The 19,740-nt window shown below is 38.8% G+C and overlaps 1 protein-coding gene across 1 annotated transcript in view; it reads left to right on the top strand.

Moving 5' to 3' along the window:
- Positions 1-19,740, top strand: part of GLB1L2 (galactosidase, beta 1-like 2) — a 130,862-nt gene that overhangs the window by 95,867 nt on the left and 15,255 nt on the right. Inside the window, exons 13-19 of the mRNA XM_006892851.1 lie at positions 221-367; positions 2,521-2,592; positions 3,024-3,111; positions 3,779-3,866; positions 4,211-4,322; positions 5,352-5,468; positions 5,572-5,635. Coding sequence (XP_006892913.1) covers positions 221-367; positions 2,521-2,592; positions 3,024-3,111; positions 3,779-3,866; positions 4,211-4,322; positions 5,352-5,468; positions 5,572-5,635 — 688 coding nt within the window. The remainder of the gene's footprint in view (positions 1-220; positions 368-2,520; positions 2,593-3,023; positions 3,112-3,778; positions 3,867-4,210; positions 4,323-5,351; positions 5,469-5,571; positions 5,636-19,740) is intronic.

The raw sequence follows: 19,740 nt of genomic DNA, 5'->3' as shown, positions 1-19,740 counted from the left end.
ATTGCCACAGTGCTTGTCAAAGCCAGTTTTGATTAATCTCCTTTGTCAGTGTGTCCTTTGCCATTCCCTATCACTCCTCCCTGAAAGAGACTTCACCCTGATTCATAATGAAAAGGGGATGGCATATTCTCTTAGCTAAAAATTAGTATTTTTTTACTTGAGTTTTCTATCTAAAAAAATCTGAACCGTAGCTTGGATCTTACTCTTGTCTGTTCCATAGCCATTCCACTCTGACAAGCCAATCTGCATGGAAGAGCTGCCTGTGAATCAAGATAGTGGTCAGTCCACAGGATACACACTTTATGAGACTTCCATCTCCACAGGAGGTATTCTCAATTCAAGGGATCATATTAAAGATCGAGCCCAGGTATGAAAAAACAGACTGGTTTCAGTAGCACTTCTTATTTGATAATCCAAATCTGTTGTAGAAATGAATGTCTAAATGATAGTTGAATCTCTTTATAACTTGTGAAAATTTAGCCTCTGTCCCTTCAGTGAAATGTTTTATATGTGTGCTAATGACACTATTTATCTAAGGTAAGCAAACATCCCTAAAGAGAGTCATTATAGGAATTTCTAGTTTTAAGGGCATCTGGGATGTACATATATATAGAGTATGTCTTAGTTGACTTCTTAATTCTGACAACATGCACCTGAGATATTTTGTTATAAATGAGGAATCACCAGAGAAATTTAGTGATGTTCATAGGCTTTGGACTAAAAAAAAAAATGGCAGAGCCAAGATCATAGGCTTCCTTGTCCCACTCTGAAAGTGGTTAAGACTGCTTTCATAATATTCACCACTTTTTCTTCCTTATCGTACTGTATATTTTTTTACCATCTTTTTCTAAGGCTCCAAAGACTTCTTGGTGATTCCAGTTTTTTCTTCTTTTCTTGAGATTCAGACCCATATTTCTTGGTGCTCACTAAGTATTTTTCTGTGTTCCATAGGCTTCTTAGAGTCTTCCTGTTCTAAACCAAACTAGTTCACTCATTCACCAAACCTCACCCTATATCCTCTCTAACAGTTTGTGGATTTACAGCCTCCTCCACCTAAAAACACTGTTCCCATCCTCTCCTTTTTTCCTTCTTTGCTCCTTGCTTTCTGTCACTCTACTCTATAGCACAATATAGAGACTCTGATGTTCTTTTAAAATCCATTCTGTAATCACTTCAGCTTGGCTCACTTTTCCTGCCACTGGAATCTCATTATTGGTTTTCCTATTTCATATCTCTAATCCATTCCTTTTCCCCCTAAATCCCATGCCCCCTTGCTAACTCCCTTACTACCATCAAAGGTAGAAACCTCAGATTACCAGTTCCCTATTTTCTGTCTCCCGATGACTGCCCTGATCACAGTCACTACCTCTGTGAAATTGTCTGGACCTCTCATTGGCTGTGATTTGGTGGCAATTTCTCATAGATGATTCACAGTCCTGATGGCAGCACCTATTATAGAATATTCTTGTTATCTATTATACTTATGCTGTCTCACTAAAGTTTTTCAGTGTCCAGGATGACATTTTTGTCTTGGTAACTCCTTTCCCAGGGGAATATTTATTCATGCAGTAAGGGCTCTGGTAGCCTAGTTGTAGGAGGTTGTGCTGCCAATCCAGTGTCATACAGTTCAAATCCACCAGCTGCTCCATAGGCGGAAGATGGACAATCTCCCTCCATGCAATTTATTGACTCTGAAAACCTGCTGAAGGATCAGCTGTATGTTGATTTTGACTTGATGGCACCTAGCAACGACAACCATAAGCCAAAATTAAACCAAATCTATTTCTGTGGAGTAGATTCTGACTCACAGTGATCCTTCACCGACTTTTTGAGGCTGAAGATCTTTACTAAAAGAGACTGCCCATCTGTCTCCCTTGAAAGCAGTTAGTTAATTTGAACTGTTGACCTTTCACTTAGCACCACGCATGTAATATACTGCACTACCAGTGCTCTTAAAAATGAAAAATTTTGTAAGTTAACTCAAACAATCTAAGGGAGAAATTTTTATCCTTACCTGATGTCTCATGACTTGGGTTAAAATTTATTTCATTTAGGGCTGAGACAGTGCAGTAGGGGCTCAAGGAAACATGAATCTATATTTTAAATTATACTTTACAAACCAGTTGGGCAGCAGCAACCTTTCTGTATTAAGATCTGGGAAAACCTGGCAAAATGACCAGTCATTTGCAGAGGTACACCCAGTCGGAGAGGAAGGGAGATAAGGGCACGTGCTACACCTGGAGCCCGTCCTTCCTTTTCCTGTCATCTCTTCTGAAGCACTTAATCCTTGTTGGCTTTCCTTCACTCCCTGTGGGGTTTCATTTCCATTTTTCTCTCCTTGTTCTGCACTGATGAGAACCCACTTCTCTGTAGTTGACTCTTTAAATCTACTGCATGTTGTGAACTCATGGGAGACAAAGGTGTAACAATTCCCTTAGACTTGCACCTTTAATGGTTTCCAAGGCCCTTCTTTCCCTTTTCCTCATGAATGCCTAACAATGCTTTCCTTCTCCTTGACAGGTGTTTTTGGACCAAAACTACATAGGAGTCCTGGATTGCTCCAATGACGAACTGACTCTTCCTTTAAAAAATGTATACCATCCCATTACTAGTGGGCACTTGTTATCCTGGATGGTGTCCTAGCTCACAGTCTTTGCTGTAGACAAGGCTAACCCTCAGATTGCCCCTCTCAGAGGACCCCAACAGGCACATGGGGGACCTGGGTTACCTCTGAAGTGCAATGTCTGTGTGCTAGGTGTGCAGAGATGTCTCCATGGGTATTTGGCGCTCATAAAACTCTGGGTTGGTCATAAGCATTAATAGAATATCTGGTAAAATTCCCAATAATTGTCCTTGCTGGGGCTGGCCTGAGGAGCACAGGCTTCCCTAGAGCTGATAATAGCAGGCTACAGAGCCTAGTTTTAAAAGGCCCATTGTCTCTCCTATTTTTTGGAGGGGAGGGAGGTGGCTGGGTAGTCTGTAGAGGCGTACCGAGAGCTGCTCTGGCTGACTTGTCTTGACAGGGCTACAAGAACTACTGGACTCTAAGTATCCTGGTGGAGAATCAAGGCCGGGTAGCCTATGGGCTGGATATCAATAAGGAGAGAAAAGGTGGGCTCCCGAAGGGTGATGCTAAGGCCCAGAGGTACAAAATTCCTGCTGGTTTTGTTTCTGGCTGAGGATGATGTGGACAGTTCTGCAATTGGAGGAGGGCAGGATATCTCAGCTCATGAATCTATGTGTAGAAAGTATGATGTAGCCTTTGTTTTCTGGGGGTCAGAAAGTGTGTTCTGAATGCAAGTAGGAGACAATTTACAACCTTTCTTCTTTGAAGAAGACTTTAACACATGGTCCCAGAGGAGAAAGCTGAAGAAGAGAAATCTTGGCAGATCCATTCCTGGGGTCTTCCATACTTCCTCTGGGACCTCAGGCTTGCTGTTCTTTCCCTGCCTCCAGTGCTCGCTGGGCCCAGAGCCACAGCTTCCTTTCTTTTCTGCACCAAGTGCAGAGAAGAATCTACTAAATCTAAATCTACTTGAGATTTCATTTACCCTGATCTCTCATGCCTGCTGGGCCTGGCAGGAAGTACAGCACCTCTCCTGATCTCCTGATATCTAAGCACTACCTCAAGAGATGTGCACTCAGAGGGAAAAAAAGTTGTTGTATGAGTGCAGAAACCTCCATCCAAGTAAAGATAGCAGCAGATCTTCTTTCTGGGAGCTTTGAGTCTAGCTGGTGTGCATGTCTGCACCCTGCTTGCTCACTTTCTTTCCACTAGGTATAACTGGGAATCTCTATCTGAATAATTCTCCATTAAGGAAATTTAAGATCTTCAGCCTGGATATGAAAGCTAAATTCATCCAAAGGTGGGTGTCCAGTCATTGGCTCAAGGTGACAGTCAGAGGGGCTACTTGGAGAGGGGAAGAATTTAGAGAAGGAAAAACCTCAGCTCATTAGATTGATCCCTTGGTTTGCATAGAAGAAAGACTGAGACATAGGCTTTAAGGAAGTTACCCTATGTTTCATACTTGTCTGGGATAGACTGACCAATCTAATTCACTCCACTATTAGTCTACCAGGCTCATGTCTTATATGAACCTGCATGGGAGGTCACTGGGTTCTGGCACAGGAAGACTCTATTCAAAGGTCACCCTGACGCATTATAAATAAAGGTGATACCTGTGAACTTGCTTCTTTGCTTCTCTCCCAGGGACCTTCCTAACAAGTGGAAAGCAGTCCATAATAATGTTCTGGGCCCTGCCTTCTTTCTCGGTTACCTGAGAATTGGTCACACTACTAGAGACACTTTCATAAAATTGGAGGTGAGTGAAGTTTCTCCTGTACCTGAAATCTCTCCAGCCTCTCAGTCCAAAGAACTTTTGAAAACAATTGGGGGGAAAAAATTGATAAATGGGTCCCAAGTTATGTTAAAAAGTCTAAGCTCACAAGGACGGCAGCTGAGGTACTGCCCCAAACCAGGGTTAACCAGAATAAGATGAAGCCTGAGAGAGAGAGCGAGAGAGAGAAAGAGAAGAAGAGAAAGACATATGTTGTGCTTTCTCATAGGGTTAGTTTTTAGATATGCCACACAGGAAATTTAGCCAAATTGATCATAGGTCACCAGACATACTCCCAAGGAACTGAGACTCTTAATTTCTTTCTTCTTTTTTTTTTGGTTCAAAATCATTTATTGAGCCTACTCTTAATTTCTTAATGGACTGATTAGCCTGTCTGTGGGTGGGAATATTTTCACTGAAATTCCAATAAGCATGTAATTTTACAACTCTTTCTATTCTTTGGGATCTGTATGTTTTGATGAAGCCCTGACAGTAGAAGGAAAATCTGTCCTCTGGCTTGAGACCTATATAGAGAGATAGGTTAGAAATCAGGGCCCTTTCTACTGAGCCATCCCCAGTTCAGGGATAATAACCTAGAACTTTCCAAGTCACCTTAGATCAGGGCCCTTATTTAATCCCAGCAGTATGTGAGCCCTGGTGAATCTTACCCAGGTACATTTATGATTTTGTGTGTCTGTGGTTCATGAAGGGAGCTCTGGTGGCCTAGTGGGTAGGGAGTTGTGCTATGAATATAAAGGCAAGCAGTTCATATCCACCAGCATCTCCACAGGAAAAAGATGGGCAGTCTCCCACCATGTATTTTACAGCCTCTGAAAATCTGTTGGAGGGTCAGCTATGAGTAGGTTCTGAATCAACAGGAATTAAGAGAGATGATAAGCGAGGTATATATGTATGTGTGCACACATATGCCTCTATGTGTGTTTGTGTGTTTCACTCCGAGAGTCTTTAACTCTAGAATTCAGACCCTCAATTTTCCACTCCAATCTTTTCCAGGGTTGGAAAAAAGGAGTCATTTTCATCAATGGACAAAACCTAGGGCGCTACTGGGAGGTAGGTCCCCAGGAAACTCTTTACCTCCCAGGACCTTGGCTTCAACCGGGAAAAAATGAGGTAACCCCACTGCCCATGCTTCCCATTTCAGCTGTTTAGGACTATGTCTTGTCTTTAGAAGCTTAATAGAAACTTCACTGCCTCCTGACCTTCTTCTTTGCAGATTATCATCTTTGAGGAATTTAAAGCTGGGCCTGACATCCAGTTCACAAATATATCCAACCTTGGTATGACATTTTGAGGGTCATTTACAGTATCTAGGGCCAAATTTTATTGATTGATTGGTTGATTGATTTAATTTTTTATCTTTCTTAAGCTGCCCTACTTCCTTACTGGAAAGTGTCCTTCTATGCTAGGAATGGGCATGGTAACTACAATAGACTAATCTGTCTTTCTTTTCCAGGATACTGAATTTTGGGTAGAGTGACATAAAAATCAATTGAGCTGGTTCATCTCAGCCATCAGGTCCTGAGTAACCTATCAGTGCCAATATCAAGGCTGTTGGAACTCTCTCTCTGCTCATCCTAAGGTCTGCTTAAGGTTGTTCATTACCTCCCAGCCTGCTAGGACACTCTTCTCAAAGCTGAAATTAGTTAATGTCTTTCTGATGTTTGGAAAATGTGCCTGCCTAATGTGCAATGCTTGTAATATTGCTGTTACCAAAGCTGTTTGATAATAAAATAAAATGTTGATAAAGTGAAAATAAGTTCTGGACATTTGATCTCATAAGTATAAATATGAAGCAAACAGGGTATTATAAGAAAGAAAATGCATCTGTATGTACAGTTGAACTATGCAGAGTGCAGTGGGGGCCAACACTGAAGAAATGCAACTACGAAGAATTTGCCATGACTGAATCATAAACAACCCAAATGTATTCTAAACTGTACTTGTATTGAAACTACTTTTCTAGATCAATAAATCATGTTTATCTCTAAAAAAAAAAGAAATAAAGTGCAAACCACAGAATGAAGGCTGCACAGTGGAGTGTACTTGCGGGGAGGGATTGCATAACAATGAAAGAGTCTTTCTTTTACTTTTCAAGGAGAAGAGTGAATTGGGGGGAGGGGGTGGGCAGGCAGAAAAGTACAACAATGAATGACTGGAAACCCTAAGTCTCTAAGTTTAGAGTGAAAGTTTTCATTAAAATGAATTTTAAAAAATCCAAACCACAGGCAATTCACATATTTTCTGTACAGAAAGAAGTATTTTCCTTTACTGCCTAATATAATTTTCATGCTTACAAAAACCCTACTTCCTTGAAGTTAAAACCGATAAATTGTGTCATCCTTTGTTACCTGCCTCTGACTTCTAATTCCAGCTTTTGGTTCCCTGTTCTACTCTCAATCCTCCTGTGACTGACCTCAACCTTACTCAGCTCAGAGGGAGAGAGAGCTTTCAGGAGAGTCAGTTATCATAGCAGTACCACTCCAAAGCAAAAGACCATACCCATGATCATATATTGAACTGACAGATGGTATTTTTACATTCACATTAGTTTTTGCTGTAAGTCTACCAAGATATATAGCAAAACACTAACCAGACACCATCTAGAAAGAGAGACATTTAACAGTGCATCTCCTGTAATGATTAAGTCTCAGTAAAAAACAAAACACACACACAAAAAAACCCACAAACCAACAACAACACAAATAAAAACAAACAGCATGGTAACTCTCATGATGTAGTCTGTCAGGGGTTGAACTGCTAAGTAGCTAACCAGGAAAATGCCATCTTGGAACTCAGTCTTGCATGCCTACTGCTTTGCACAACCTCTCATTTTCTAAGATAACCCCACCCTCCCTCCTAAAAGTGCTGAATAAATATGGGCTCTTGCCCACACCCCTATCCTAATTTATGAATATTGCCTCAAAACCTTCCCTTGCTGAGAAAGATTTGAGAGGCTCATATCCCCAGTTCTCCGATATACATAGAAAGTCATCTCCTTTCCCCATTCCAACTCCTGTCTCCAAGATTGTTTTTCTGGTGGGAGACATATTGTTTTCTGGCAACACTGCAACAAAGAGACACCTGGGCTGATAGTTGACCTTCTCTGACTGAGCTTTCTTAGGTGAAAATTCTTTGATTCAGCATAACAAGTAAAGATAAAAACAAAATGGGGGAAATAGGAAAGTCTGTGATTCAAAGAAAATTTGGTAAACTAGTTAAAGTTTATAACAGTTTTTTTAATAGAAAGAAATTTTCTCAACATAGTGAAAAGTATATATGCAAAACCAAGAGCCAGCATCATTGTCAATGGAGAAAGACTAAAAGCGTTTTACTTGCCGAGACCAGAGTAGGATGCCCACTGTCACCACTTCTATTCAACATTGTATTGTAAGTACTTGCTAGGGCAATACAACAACAGAAGGAAATAAAAGGCATCCAGATTGGAAAAGAGATAGTTAGCAATCACTATATGTAAATGGTATGGTAGTGTACAAAGAAAACCTGAAGGACTCAACAAAAAAACTGTTAGAGTTAGTGGACAAGGTTAGTAGGATTGCAACATACACGATCAATATCCAAAAATCAGTCGGATTCCTCCACAGTAACAAAAGAACACAATGAAAGCAGCACCATTTATAATAGCCAACCACAAATTGAGATACTCGGGTTGAATCTAACCAAAGACACAAAAGACCTGTACAAAGAAAACTATAAAACATTTCTGCAAGAAAATAAAAGATCTAAATAAATGGAAAAATGTTCCCTGTATATGGATAAGAAGACTCAATACTGAAAACTACCAAAATCAATCTGCATGTTTAATGCAATCCTGATACAGATACCAAATTCATTTTTCAAGGAGAACATTAAGGCAATTGCCAAGTTTATTTGAAGAGGAAAGGGACTTCAAATAAGCAAAGCACTTTTGAAAAACAAGAATGAAGTGGGAGACGTAGAACACCCTGAGTTCAAAACCTACTGCACAGTGGTAGCAACCAAAACAGCATGATATTGGTACAATGGCAGGCACATAGACCAGTGGAACAGAATCAAGAACCAACAAATTAACCCATTTACTGAACTCACTCAGCATTTCTTAAGCTGAAGGAATTGAAGAACAAATTCAAACTGCAATTTGCAATACTTCAGGATGCTTTGGGCAGAATATTAAATGATCCAGGAAGCATTAAAAGAAGATGAAAGGAGTATACAGAGTCTCACTGTACCAAAAGGAATTAGCTGACACAGAAGAATTTCATGAAACAACATGTAAGCAACTATGGCTGTCTGTTCACCGGCAACAAACAGTGACACCCTGATGAGGGTAAACATGACAGAGATACACCACTCCGGGAGCGAATCAAAGAGTCAATCCAGCTCAGTTTTATTGGGGGCTTCAGCACACTTATATACGAACAAGTAAACAGGAAGACAGGATACGGTGGGCTTACAGACGTGGGACATGCAGATTGGATAGGAGAACCTCAGCCTTGTGCAGACTACTCCCAGCTCAACAGATATGGCAGCTATCTTCCCAGGTGAAGAGCTTTCTCAAGCTGGTACAGCCAAACATAGGAGAGCTTTCTCTATCCCATATTAAAGCCACTGGGAGGCTTGCACTTATCTGGAGCTTAGGCAATCTGTCCTGGCCAGAGGCCCTGCCTTCCTCTCCAACATTCTCCAACAAGCAACAGTTTGTGGTGATGAAGGAGGAAGTTCAAGTTTCTCTGAAAGAATTAACAAAAAGCAAGGCCCCAGGAGTCGATGGCATACCAACTGACATATTTCAACAAAGAGATGCTGCCCTGGATGCACTCACTAAATTGTGTCAAGAAATCTTTAGCACAATCACCTGGCCAACTGACTGGAAGAAATCTATATTTTTTCATATTCCAAAGAAAGGTGACCCAACAGAGTGTGGAAATTATCAAACACTATCCCATGCAATAAAGATTCTGATTAAATTATCCAAAAATTACTGGAGCAACACTTTAACAGAGAACTGCCAGATGTGCAGGCTGGGTTTAGAAAAGGTCATGGGACTAGGGATGTTATAGCTAATGTTAGATAGATCTTGGCAGAAAGCAGAGAGTACCAGAGGAATGTCTATCTGTGCTTCATTGACTATGCAAAGCCTTTTGACTGTGTGAATCATAACAAGCTGTGGCTGACTCTAAAAAGAATGGGAATCCCAAATATTTGATTGTGCTTATGTGAAACCTATACTTGGACCAAGAGGCGGTCATCAGAAGAGAGCAAGGAAACACTGCATGTTTCCAAAGCAAAAAGGGTGTATGCCAGAGATATATCTTGTCTCCATACCTTTCCAATCTATATGCAGAACAAATCATCTGGGAGGCTGGGCTGTATGAGGAGGGATGAATCATTAGGGTTGGAGGAAGACTCAACAACCTGCATTATACTGATGGCACAATCTTGCTTGCTGAAACTTTGGAGGAACTGAACCACTTGCTGCAGAAGGTCAAGGACTGCACTCTTCAATATGGATTGAAGCTTAATATCAAGAAAACAACGATTCTCACCACTAGGTTGATTTACAACATTAAGACAGATGTTTAAGAGATTGAGATTGTTAACAGCTTTCGTTTGCTTGGCTCCGCAATTCATACTCTTGGTATCAGCAGCCAGAAAATCAAGAGATGAACTACATCAGGAAAGTTGGCTGTCAAGGGCCTCTGTAGAGTACAGAAGAGCAATGACCTCAGTCTGGAGACTTAGGTGTGCCTGATACAGGATATAGTCTTCACAACTGCTTACTATGTGTCAGAGAGCTGGAGAATGACTAGGGATGAAAGAAAGAATTGATACCTTTGAGCTGTGGTGCTGGAGAAAAGTGTTGAATAAAACATGTACTGCCAGGATTCATCCAAAACAAACAGATTCATCCCAGAGAGGGTGAAATCAGGCTACTCTTTGGAGACAAGGATTCTGAGGCTATGTCTGACATAATTTGGCCATATTGCAAGGAGAGTTCAGTCCTTGGAGAGAGACATCATGTTTGGAAAGGTGAAGGGACAGAGAAAGGGAGAAAAACCATTGATGAGATGGATTGATTCAGTGACCGGTATGATGAGGATAGGTGTGCCAGAGACAGTAAAGTTGGCACAGAAGAAAGCAGGTTTCAGGACTATTGTTCATAGGTTTGCTAAGAGTCACAAGTGACTCAACAGCACATAACAACAACAATCAGATTAAAAAAACCCCAGCTAGTTGATAATAAAACCTATCAAACGAGGAAATTACAATCTTTTCAACAAATGGTGCTGGCAAAACTGGACTGTGAACTGCAGAAAGCTGAAATAGGATCCACATTTCACAGCATACACAAAAATCCACTCAAGGTGGACCAGAGACCTGAGAGTAAAGCCCCAAACCATAAAGTTCATAAGAGAAAAACTGGGATCAAGTTTAGAAGGTCTAGTCTATAGTACAAAGAGACTGCCAAATACAGCCAGAAATGCACAGTCTGAAGAGGATAAAATTGTTGAATGGGACCTTCTAATGATTAAATCCCTGTGTGCATCAAAAACATTTTTCAACAGTGGTGGTTGTTGTTAAGTGCTGTCGAGTCATAGATAACTCATAATGACCCTATGAACCAAAGACCTGAACACATGTATAACTTTCATTGTTTCTCCCAGTTCATAGAGTTTCCGGAGGCAAGCTATTTTGGAAATGGAAGCTACTCCTGCTTCTAAGCCTGTTTTAATTTGGGAGTTCCATAAAATATTGTCCACCATGGATGACCATTATCTGATTTGACACATCAGTGTCACAGTGTTTAGCATCACAGCAAACACAAGTTACTTCTGTACAGAAAGTGGACAGACTAGTGCTCTTTTAAAAGAATGTTTGACCAAAAACAATTAAAACCAGGCCTGGGTGCTTCAGATTAAATTCATACACCTTTGGCATGATTGCATAACTTTCTAACCACTAGGCCAACAGAGTTCTCTCTATATTGTTTGTGTTGTTAAGTGCTGTCGAGTCGTAGATGACTCATAGCAACCCTATGAATGAAACCCCAAAACATTTGTATAACTTTCATTGTTTCTCCAAGTTCATAGAGTTTCCAGAGACAACTTATTTTGGAAGTGGATGCCACTCTTACTTTCAAGTTTGTTTTAATCAAGGAGTTCCACCAAACACTGTCTACCACGGGTAACCTTATCACATTTGATACATTAGTGTCATACTGTTTTGCATCATACCAATCATGAGTTACCTCTGCACAGCAAATGGACAGACCAGTGCTATACCACTTAGAAGAATGTTTGATTAAATGAAAAGAAAACTTTTAGACTGGAAAAAAAATTTGGCAATACCATTTTAGACAAGAGTCTCATATAAACATTTTATAGAATCCTAAAGGGGCTCCACAAGTCAAAGACTGATCACCCAATTACAAAATGGGCAAAGGAGCCTGGCCCTGATGCTTGGAGGACCTGGCCCAACTGCCTGAACGCCTCAGCCTCAATGGTTGGAGGACAGCCTATTGTGGCCCTTCTGATCTGTGCCAGTGACATCAGTATCACAGGTGAACACATTTCATTTCCTCCCCCATCCCAAATCTTAAGCTGCCTTTAGCATGAGGTACCTTGGACTGGCCTAGCTGTAGCAGTTGTCTGACAGAGGAGGCAACTAATTCACAGGCCAAATATCTCCCAACCTGAAACAAATCTTCTATTGAGTCAAAAGTTCGGAGAGAAACTCAAGTAGGATAGCTGCCTGCCCTTGTCTGGAGCAGGCTATTGCCTCAGACATGAAAAACTCTACCACAGCCATACCATGGAAGAAGAAGTAGGCTATTTCACACCATACACAAACCCAAAAAATATGTCACCCCAAAAAGTGACAACAGTATCAATGGCTTTCCTGACGCCAGAAAGTCTGATGGAACTTTCTGACACAAAATTTAAAAGAACAGTGATTAAATGTTCTCAATGTGTGAAAGACAAACTTGAAGAATTACAGGGTACTGCAAGCAAAATCCAAGAGTAACTTTAAAAAAATGAACTAAAAAACCAAAACCAAAAACAACAAGACAATGCAGGTAAAATAAATGAGGCAACAAGAAACCACAATCCAGAACATAAGGACCAATGTTTCAGATGCTATTAACATGTTGGAGGGACACATGAACATAATTGAAGAGATGGGACACAGAACCAGTGAAATAGAATGGTCACCACTGATCTGCTAGAACAAGAAGCAGAATTAAAAAGGAAGGAAAAAGAAGAAAGCCTAAGAATAATGTGGAACACCATCAAAAGGAATAACATACACATAATCAGAATCCCAGAACAAGAAAAAAAAATGAGTAAAGACACGAAGAAAGTTGAGGAAGAATTACTAGAAGAAAACATTTCAGGCATAATGAAGAATGAGAGAATATCTATTCAAGAAGCTGAATAAACACCATATAGAATATTGTTTTTGTTAAGTGCCATCGAGTTGTAGTTGACCCATAGCGACTCTATGAAAGTCTTGAACTTTCATCTTTTCTTCACGTTCATAGAGTTTCCAGAGGCAAGCTTTTTTTTTTTTTTTAAAGTGGATTCCACTCTGGCTTCCAAGCCTGTTTTATTCCAAAATTCACAAAAAGCAGGCCTGAGAGCCCAGTTCAATCAGCGCACACGCTATTGTGAAGAATGGCCACAAAGTAGTCTCAGCCCCAAACCGGAAAACACACAATATATAAAATAGAACCTAAAAGAAAAACACCAGGGCATATCATACTCAAATTTGCCAGAACCAAATATAAGAAGAAAATTCAGAAAGCAGCTAAGGAGAAATAAAAAGTAACCTATGAAGGAGAGCAAAAAGATTAAGGGCTGATTTCTCAGCAGAAACCACGTAAGAAGACAGTAAAATGGCATATATCAAGAACTCAAAGAACACAACTGTCAACCAAGAAAACTGCACCTAGCCTTACAACCAGGAGAGGATAAAATAGATGAATGGAACCTTCGAAGAATAAAATCCCTATGCACAGCCAAAAACTTCTCCAACAGGGTAAAAAGGAAAGCCACAGACTGGGGAGAAATATTTGGTAATGACACGTCTGATAAAGGATTTATATCTAGAATTTATAGAATATTCAAGCACCACAACAAGATAAAGGTAAACAACCCAATCACAAAATGGGCACAGGATATGAATAGACACTTCACCAAAGAAGATATTCATCTGGAGAACAAACACATGAAGAAATGTTCAAAATCCCTAGCTCTAAGAGAGGTGCAAATCAAGACAACTATGAGATATCATCTCACCTCAGTAAAAAGAGAAAAATTTAACAGAACAGCAAACAACAAATGCTGTTGAGGTTGTGGAGAAACTGGAACTCTTATTCACTGTTGGTGAAAGTGTAAAATGGTACAACCACTATGGAAGTCAATATGGTGCTTTCGCCAAAAGTTGGAAATAGAAATAACATTTGACCCAGCAATTCCACTGCTGGGAATATACCTTACAGAAATTAAAACTGCTACCCAAGCAGATATATACACACCCACGTTTATTGCTGCATTGTTCACAATAGCAAAGAGATGGCAATAACCAGTGCCCATCAACAAATGAATGGATAGAGAAGCTATGGTATATTCACATAATGGAATACTATGCTGTACTGGAAAACAAGGAACTCCTGAAATATTATACAAAATGGGTGGCCCTGGAGGACATTATGCTGAATTAAATATCTCAGTCCCAAAAGGACAAATACTACACAAAGCCACTCTTATAAAACAGGACTGATATTGAGGTTGGGGAGAAACTAAGAAAAGGGAATAAATGATGTACACTGCATTGAAACAGATGAAGGAGAAACCTGCTTAAAGAAATAACAACTTGATATTATTTGCATAGCAACAGTCCCGAATAAAAGCTGCATAGTAAAGTAGAGTGGGGGTTGGATGGGGAATTAGATAACAATAAAAGAATTTTTTTCCAAAGAGAAAAATGAACAGGAAGGGCAAGGAGAAAAATGTGTAACAATGAATAAATGGAAATTCATGCTCTCTATAAACTTTTATTAAAATCTCAATTAAAAAAATTAAAAATAATAAAAAAATTATACCTAGCAAAACTATCTACCAAATATGAAGGAGGGATCAAGATATTCTCAGAAAAGCAGAACCAAAGAGAGTTTGTAAAAACAAGACCAGCATTGCAGGAAACACTGAGAGACATCTTCCTTACAGAGGTGACACAGAAATCAGGATGGGCCAAAGTAAACGGCAAGAACACCAAAAAGAATTAAACAAAATGATAGCAACAAAATCTTGCCTTTTAATAATTACACTGAATGTGAATGCATCACTGAAGAGAAAATAAGTTGCAGATTTGATAAAAACACAAAACCCATCAATATACTGTCTACAAGAGAGACACCTGAAAAGTGAAGATAAAGAAAGACTGGATATAAAAGGGTGGAAAATAAATAACAAGCAAATAGCAAGTAGAAATATCGATATTAACCTCTGATAAAACAGATCCCAATGCAAAAACCATCCCAAAGGACAAAGAAGTTCACTACATAAAGCTTAATGGTTAATAAAACAAGAGGACATAACAATAATAAATATCTGTGTCCCAAATGTTGTCGTTATTGTTGTTGTTGATTGTCATCGAGTCAAGACTCATAGCGACTCTATGAATAAAAGACCCAATGCCTTTCCATAGAACATCACTTCTGTACAAAAATTCTGTTCTATAACTATCATCATTTCTGTACATTTATAGAGTTTAGAGAGTTTGTAGAATTTAGAGAGTTGTAGAGTTTCCAGAAGCATCTAATTTAGGAAGTGGTTGTCACTCCTGCTTCGCAGCATAAATCAATCAGAAAGCTCATCCAAACATTGTACATAATGGGTAACCATTATGGTATTTGATAAGACTATGAAACAATGTGCAATGTCACAGCAACACCAAATTGTTCAGTTCAGCAAATAGACAAAGGATTGTCGTATCATTTTAGAAATACTCATTCAACAATTAATAAATTTGATCCCCCAAACTTCCCTTACGTGCCCATCAGGACTACCATCCAGATGCAGCAAACAGCCAAACTCCTAGAGTGGAGGCTCCAGGCCCCAGCCAGCAGTCCCATCTCCTCTCCCTCTGGGGTTTTAAAGCCACACCTTTGAGCAGACTTCCACCCTAGGCTCAAGGACACCTGCTCCTGGGGGGAAAGGGGGGAGAGCAATAATATACATCAAACATGACCAGAAAAAATATGACCCCCAAAACTTCCCTTATGTGCCTTTTAGGATTGCTATCCAGATGCAGCAAACAGCCAAATTCCATTAACAAACATTAACAAAACTGTAAAAGGAAAAAGACATCACCACTACAGTAGCTGGAGATAATACACCACTCTCAAGAAAAGAGAGAACTACCAGAAAGAAACTCAGTAAAGATGCTGAATAATTAAACCACACAATAAACCAAACTCATAGAAATTTATAGGCTAATGCACCTCCCCCCCAATAAAAGTTCAGTATACCTTCTTCTCCAATGTGCACATGGAATGTTCTCCAGAATAGATCACATTTTAGGTCATAATAAATTAAAAAAACAGAAATAATACAAAACACCTTCTCAGACCCCAATGCTACAAAATTGGAAATTAATAACAAGAAGATACAGGAGAAAAAAAATAGGTTTGGAAGTGGAATAACACCTTGCTTGAACATGAATAGGTAGTAGAAGAGAAAAAAATGAAGTTAAAAAGTTTCTTGAAACAAATGACAATGAAAACGAAATTTATCAAAACCTCCGGGAAAGTGTCAAAGCTGTCAGAGGTCAATTTATAGCAATAAGCAAACACTTAACAAGACCAGGGGAAAAAATGATAATTGACTCTCTAACCCAACATTTCAAACAAGTTGAAAAAGAAAAGCAAGAAAGCCTGACACTCTCTAAGAAAACTGATATTATAAGAATTACAGGAAACAGAAAAACAATTGAAACCATCAACAAAACCAGGAGTTGGTTCTTTGAAAAGGTCAATAAAATCGACAACCCACTAGCAAAGCTAACAAAGGAAAAGAATGAAAAGACATAATAATCCACATAAGAGACGAAAGGGGCAATGTCACAATGAAAGCAACTAATATAAAAAGATCAGCAATGGAATATTATGAAAAACTATACTCAAAGAAGTATGAAAATCTAGAGAAAATGGATAAATACTTAGAAACTCATAACCTACCTAAATTGACAAAGACCAAAATTGAACACCTAAACAGACCCATTATAAAAGAAGAAATCAAACAAGTCATAAAACAACTTCCAACAACAACATAGCCCTGGACCAGATGGTTTTATTAATGAATTTTATCAAACATTCAGAGAAGAACTGTCACTAATTCTACATAAAGTATTTCAGAAAATAGAAAATTATAAAACTCACCAAGACTCATTCTATGAAGCAAATATATCCTTGATACTAAAGTCAGGTAAAGACACCACCAAAATAGAAAACTATAGGCCAATATCTCTTACGAACATGTTGTTGTAGTTGTTAAGTGCCATTGAGTCCTAGATGACTCATAACAACCCTATGATTGAAAGACCTGAACACTTGTATAACTTTCATCGTTTTTCCATGTTCATAGAGCTTCCAGAGGCAAGTTATTTGGTCCCAGCCAATAGAATCCAAGGAACTTAAAAAAAAACAATCCACCATGACCAAGTGGGATTCATAACAGCTATTTAAGGATGGTTCAATATAAGAAAAACAATCAGTGTAATTCATCACATTAACAAAACATAGAACAAGAACCTTTGACAAAATCCAAAAACCTTTGCTGTTTAAAACACTCACCAAAATAGGAATAGAAGGGAATTTCCTCAACATAGTAAAAAGTATATATGCAAACACAAGAGCCAACATTGTTCTCAATGGAGAAAGGTAAAAGGCATTCGCTTTGAGAACAAGAACTAGGAAAGGATGCTACCACCTCTCCTATTCAATATTGTATTGGAAGTCTTAGCAACAGCAATAAGACAAGTGAAGGAAATAAGAGGTATCCAAATTGGCAAAGAGGAGGTAAAGTTATCTCTATATGCAGATGATATGATAGTATACTAAGAAAACTCCTAAGACTCAACCAGAAAACTAGTGGACATAGTCAACCAATTCAACAAAGTGGTAGGATACAAGATTAACATACAAAAATCAATTTAATTTCTCTACAGTGACACAAAGAATACAGAACTGGAAATAAGAAAAACAATACTCATAACAATAGCTAATCACAAGATTAAATACTTGAGAGTAAATCTAACTACAAATACACAGGACATTTTCAAAGAAAATTGCAAAACATTGCCGTAAAAAACAAAAAGAGACCTGGAGAAATGGAAGACTATACCATGTTCTTGGATAGGAAGAATCAATATTGTGAAAATGACAACTATACCAAAGGCAAACTATGAGTTCAAAGAAATACCAATACAAATACCAATTCCATTCTTCAATGAGATGGAAAAGGCAGTTTCCAATTTCATCTGGAATGGGAAGAGACCTGAATAAGCAAAACACTCCTTCAAAAGAGAGACAAGGTAGGAGGCATCTCACTCCCTGATTTCAAATTCTACTACACTGCCATGGTGGTCAAGACAGTGTGGTACTGGTACAACAACAGACACATAGATCAATGAAATAGAATTGAGAACCCAGAAATCAGTCCATCTACCTGTTGTCAACTGATTTTTGACAAGGAGATGAAATCGATTAGTGGAGAAATGACAGCCTTTCAACAAATGGTGTTGGTAAAATCGGAAAACTATCTGCAGAAAACTCAAGCAAGACCCATACCTCACACCATACACAAAACCCAAAGTAGATCAAGGACCTAGGTCTAAAACCAAGAACTATAAACTTCGTCAGAGAAAAGCTTGGAAGAACTCTAGAAGCCCTAATCCACAACTTGAACAGTCTTCCAAACATTCTGAAAAACCTACAACCAGGAGAGGATGAAATAGATGAATGGAACCTTTGAAGAATAAAATCCCTATGCACATCTAAATCTTCTCCAACAGGATAAAAAGGAAATCCACAGACTGGGCAAAATATTCGGTAATGACATGTTTGATAAAGGACTTATATTTAGAATTTATAGAATACATGAGCACCACAACAAGATAAAGGTAAACAACCCATCCACAAAATGGGCACAGGATATGAACAGACACTTTATCAAAGAAGACATTCAGATGGTCAGCAAACACATGAAATGTTCAAAATATCCAAGATGCAAATCAAAACAACTATGAGACATCTTCTCACCCCAGTAACATTAGCAAAATTCAGCAGAGTAGCAAACAACAAATGCTGGTGAGGTTTTGGAGAAACTGGAAACCTTATTCACTGTTGGCGGGAATGTAAAATGGTGTAACTACTATGAAAGGCAGTATGGCATTTTCTCAAAAAGTTGGAAATAAAAATACCATTTGACCCAGCAATTCCACTACTGGGAATATATCCCAAAGAAATCAGAACTGCCACCCAAACAGATATATATATACACACTTACGTTTATTGCAGTGTTATTCACAATAGCAAAGAGATGGAAACAACCCTAGTTCCCATCAACAAATGAATGGATAGAGAAGCTATGGCATATTCACATAATGGAATACCATGCAGCATTGAAAAACAAGGAACTCATAAAATATTATTCAAAATGGGTGACCCTAGAGGATATTACGCTGAGTTAAATATCTCAGTCCCAAAAGGACAAATACTACATAATGTCACTCTTATAATACAGGACTGACATGGGGGTTAGTGTGAAACTAAGAAAAAGGGATAAATAATGTACACTACAATGAAACAGATGAGAAAAAGGTCTGTTTAAAAGGTATATTTGATTAGGTATTATTTGCATGACAACAGTGCAGAATAAGAACTGTGTAACAAATTGGACTAGGGGAGACGAAATTGTGCAGCAATGAAAGAATTTTTCTTTTCAAAGAGGAAACTGAACTGGATTCTGGGTAGAGGGCAAAATATGCAACAATGAATGAATGGAAATCCTAGTTCTCTATAAGCTTTTTTTAAAACCTCAATTAAAATTCTTTTTTTAAAAAAAAATTGGCATAAGACACAGAAAGACATTTTTTTCCCTTTGCTTAGTTCTCTCTGCTTACTATTATTATTAAATTTTATTAGTTTTAATGAACATTTACAGAGATTTGGGGTTTTCATTCCTTCATTGTTGCACTGTTTCCTCTACCCTCCCCCCCCCAGTTTGTTATTCCTTCCCCCCCATGTCTGTTTTAATTGTCCAATTGCCACAGTGCTTGTCAAAGACAGTTCTGATTAATCTCCTTTGTCAGTGTGTCCTTT

Source organism: Elephantulus edwardii, unplaced genomic scaffold (assembly GCF_000299155.1).
Source record: "Elephantulus edwardii isolate Elephantulus edwardi_28Jun2011 unplaced genomic scaffold, EleEdw1.0 scaffold00120, whole genome shotgun sequence".
In the NCBI taxonomy this organism is placed as follows: Eukaryota; Metazoa; Chordata; class Mammalia; order Macroscelidea; family Macroscelididae; genus Elephantulus; species Elephantulus edwardii.
The sequence above is the reverse complement of the archived record's forward strand: the minus strand, read 5'-3'. Positions and strand labels throughout refer to the sequence as shown.